This window comes from Cibotium barometz, chromosome 19, assembly GCF_041138505.1.
Source record: "Cibotium barometz isolate CiBa-2024 chromosome 19, ASM4113850v1, whole genome shotgun sequence".
In the NCBI taxonomy this organism is placed as follows: Eukaryota; Viridiplantae; Streptophyta; class Polypodiopsida; order Cyatheales; family Cibotiaceae; genus Cibotium; species Cibotium barometz.
Genome location: NC_141064.1, coordinates 7,633,099 through 7,636,552, shown reverse-complemented (window position 1 = coordinate 7,636,552; position 3,454 = coordinate 7,633,099). Strand labels below are relative to the sequence as shown.

At 48.6% G+C, this 3,454-nt stretch overlaps 1 protein-coding gene across 1 annotated transcript; it reads left to right on the top strand.

Moving 5' to 3' along the window:
• The first annotated feature begins 457 nt into the window (after window positions 1–457).
• LOC147628168 (putative receptor protein kinase CRINKLY4) lies at window positions 458–3,018 on the top strand. Its single transcript, XM_086814110.1, has one exon. The coding sequence runs from the start codon at window positions 486–488 to the stop codon at window positions 2,862–2,864; it is 2,379 nt and encodes a 792-aa protein (XP_086670236.1). The 5' UTR covers window positions 458–485; the 3' UTR covers window positions 2,865–3,018.
• Window positions 3,019–3,454: the final 436 nt, after the last annotated feature.

Sequence of the window (3,454 nt, the reverse complement as noted above, 5' to 3'; positions counted from 1 at the left end):
GTGGATTGACAAAAATAATGGTGGCAAGACTTTGACATAAACGAATATGGGAGGGAGGTTTGAAAGGCCCCCCAAAAGTCTAACCATAGCTAACAGGAAAAGGTTGGGCCTTGAATCTGCCAAAAGTCATGTTTTCCCATTGTCTTCTTGTCTTGGCCTTCTAGTGTTCCGAGTTCCAAAAGCAGCATCGGACAATCCGTGACCCTTCTAAGTGTGAAACCAAGACCCTTGGGGAGGCCGGCAACAATATGCAAAACTAGAATACCTCTGCACACACCGGGACAAAGGCCTTATGGGATATTTTAGCACATTTGGCAATGGGGAAGCACTGATTGGCAACAAACACCTAAAACGTTTGAAGTTTGAGCTAAGAGAGGGTCACTGCTGGGATCTCAATGCTCACCTTCTGCTCTTATTTTTAGCACTATTACTTAGTTCTTTTGTATAGGAAGCTTAGTTTTGAAATTTGAACTCACAGAGAGTCAATGAGACCCTCTTCTTCTTCTTCAGCCTGTGTTGCTAGACATGGTGTATCCTTGCTGCATGGGCAGCAGGCAGCTATGGTGGTGGTGATATTGCAGGTGCTCACAATGGTGCACTTGATAAATGGATATGGTACCATGACAACCTTGGCCTCTATGTGGGGTCCTCTTCAGTCCCCTTCTTTGGAGGAACCCAGCGTATCAGTGTGTGCAATTGAGGTGCACACATTGAAGCCAAGGTGCTGGGGTAGTTATCAAGCATATAATGATATTGATCCTCCAGAGACACCTCTATGGAGCATTTCAGGCGGTGGCTACTTTGCATGCGGGTTGATGGCAGAGACCCACAACCCAACATGCTGGGGCTACATCAACGACACCACGATCCCAACCCACGTCAAGAGCAGGAGCTATGCTAGCATTGCAGCAGGTGGGTTCCATGTTTGTGCAGTGCAAGACAACACAACAGCTTCTAATGGGCTAGTGGATTGCTGGGGAGCGAATGACAGTTTGCAAGGTGCCCCTCCTCCAGGCGTGAAGATGGCCATGGTGACTGCAGGCGAGTATTTCACGTGTGGGATAAATGCTGAATACGGGAGAGCAGTTTGCTGGGGGTTTGCTATCACGGCTCTAGGGGGCGCTGTGCAACAGCCCGATGTCTCATTTCAGACGATCTCTGCAGGGAATGGGCACGTGTGTGGCATTGAATTGGGCACCTACAGGGTGCATTGCTGGGGCAACAACACATCTGGGCAAGCCTCGCCACCCCCCGATGTTGGCTTCTTCGCAATCTCGTCTGGCTACACTTTCACATGTGGCCTTCGGGTGGACAACCACGAGGCCTTCTGCTGGGGGGACACTTCCCTTGGGCAGCTGCATGCCCCTGCAGGGGTCAGATTCTCCACCATCTCTGCAGGGGACTACTACACGTGTGGCATTGGCGAGACAGGTGTGCATGCCATGAAGGTCATCTGCTGGGGGCTGCGTGTCACCTCCGACGACACTCTCGTCAACCAATTTACGCCTGAAGACCTTAATGCTACCATGAATGTGTGCATGCAGGAGTGTCCTGTGGGTCAGCATGTTGCAGAAGTTAGCCCTGAAAGGCAGTGTTTCAAAGAAGGAGAGAAGGTTTGCTTGCAGGATTGTGATAATTGCTTCGGAGGTTCTGTAGAATACAGCACGCCTCTCAGTGAGGCTCTCTCTCCTTCACCCCAGGCTGCTGTCTACTACACATCTCCTAATTACAGTGATACACTATCATCAATCCGGAGCCCTAGCCTTATCGTGGCCTTGATCACAGCAGTTGTGAGTGTTGGCTTCTTCGCCGTCCTCTTTGGGCTGCTAGCCTTGTGGCATGTCTACAGAAGGCGTAGATGCAAGGTAGACGCTGTCGACCAGCTGTGGTGCAATAAAGCATGCAAGATCGTTAGATTCGCCTCCCAGGATCTGCAGGCGGCCACACAGAACTATGCAGCCAATATGGTCATTGGGCAGGGCTCCTTTGGGACCGTCTACAAGGGCGTCATTGCGTCCGGACAAGAAGTGGCCATCAAAAAGGCTTGCACCCTCGAAGAGAGAGCCCTCACGTTTGAAATGGAACTCCATCTCCAATCTCGTCTACACCATAAATGCCTGGTCAACTTGGTGGGCTATTGCCAACAAGAGAAGGTCCTAGTGTTCGAATACATGGCCAATGGCTCGCTACAGGATTGCCTCTTCACAAATCGATGCTCGACCATGTTGGGCTGGCAGTCTCGCATGCGGATCGCTCTGCAAGCCGCCAGAGGACTAGAGTACCTCCATGTCTATGCATCCCCCAAGGTCATACACAGAGATGTGAAATCGGCCAACATACTGCTAGACAAGGCTTGGAATGCTCACTTGGCAGATTTTGGGCTCTCCCTCAATGGCCCCCTAAGCAATCGTAGCCATCTAAGCCACCAATTCCCCGTGGGAACACATGGGTACCTTGACCCGGAATGCAACTTTCCATATAAGCTCACCGCAGCTAGTGATGTGTACAGCTTTGGTGTGGTGCTGCTTGAGCTGCTCAGTGGACGAGAACCTCTCGACATCAATGCAAACGAGCTAGGTGGTGGTGGCAACTTCACTACCTTGGTGCCATGGGCTACGTACCTGGCATCTGGAGGACACCATCTAAGGATACTTGACGCTAGGATTCAGGTCGCACTTGAGATGGCCTCTGGACCTCTCTTATCAGCCATCAAGCTTGCACTACACTGTGTGAGACTCAATGGTAAGGAGCGCCCCTCCATGTCCAAGGTGGTCACATCACTTCAAGCAATTGTTGATACCTTGTCTATGGATGATATCTCCTTTGCATCTTCTAATACTGCTGCACTATTATTTGAGAAATAAATAGGGTTTCAATAGGTGTATTAATGCACTTGCAAGCATCATTTCCAAGCGTGGCATTCCTATGTGTAGCATGAGAGAGAGAGAGTTATGTGCTTATATAGAAGGGGACACTATCGTAAAGGTGGTGTAAAAACGGGATGGCTTCTTGTTCTCCCACCACAATTTTAAGCCAATATGTTAGGAATCCAACAAATTTTTTCCAAGGCACACTTGTACAACTATATTCAAGTGGTGTAATGTATGATACTCTTGATGGAGATGCATCGGGCAGATGATACACAAGCCTTTGCATATATTTATTTGCTCATGGCCGTTTGCATTCATCTAAGCTTTCCCTCCCTTATTATTTTCTTCTTGAACAAGTTCACTCCTCCACATGTTGAAGTTTGCAAACTTCGGCCAATATTGTTTTAACACCAATACTAGGACTTAACAAGATTATGAAGTGAAAAGACTTGGCAATGCTTGAACTAAAACAACAATACAATGGCCATCCTATTCGAAATGTTAGTGCACTTTGTGCTCTCTCTACTTACGATTTCCTTCAAAGTCCTTATTAAGGGTAGCCATCTACAAGTTTCCCTCGGTAT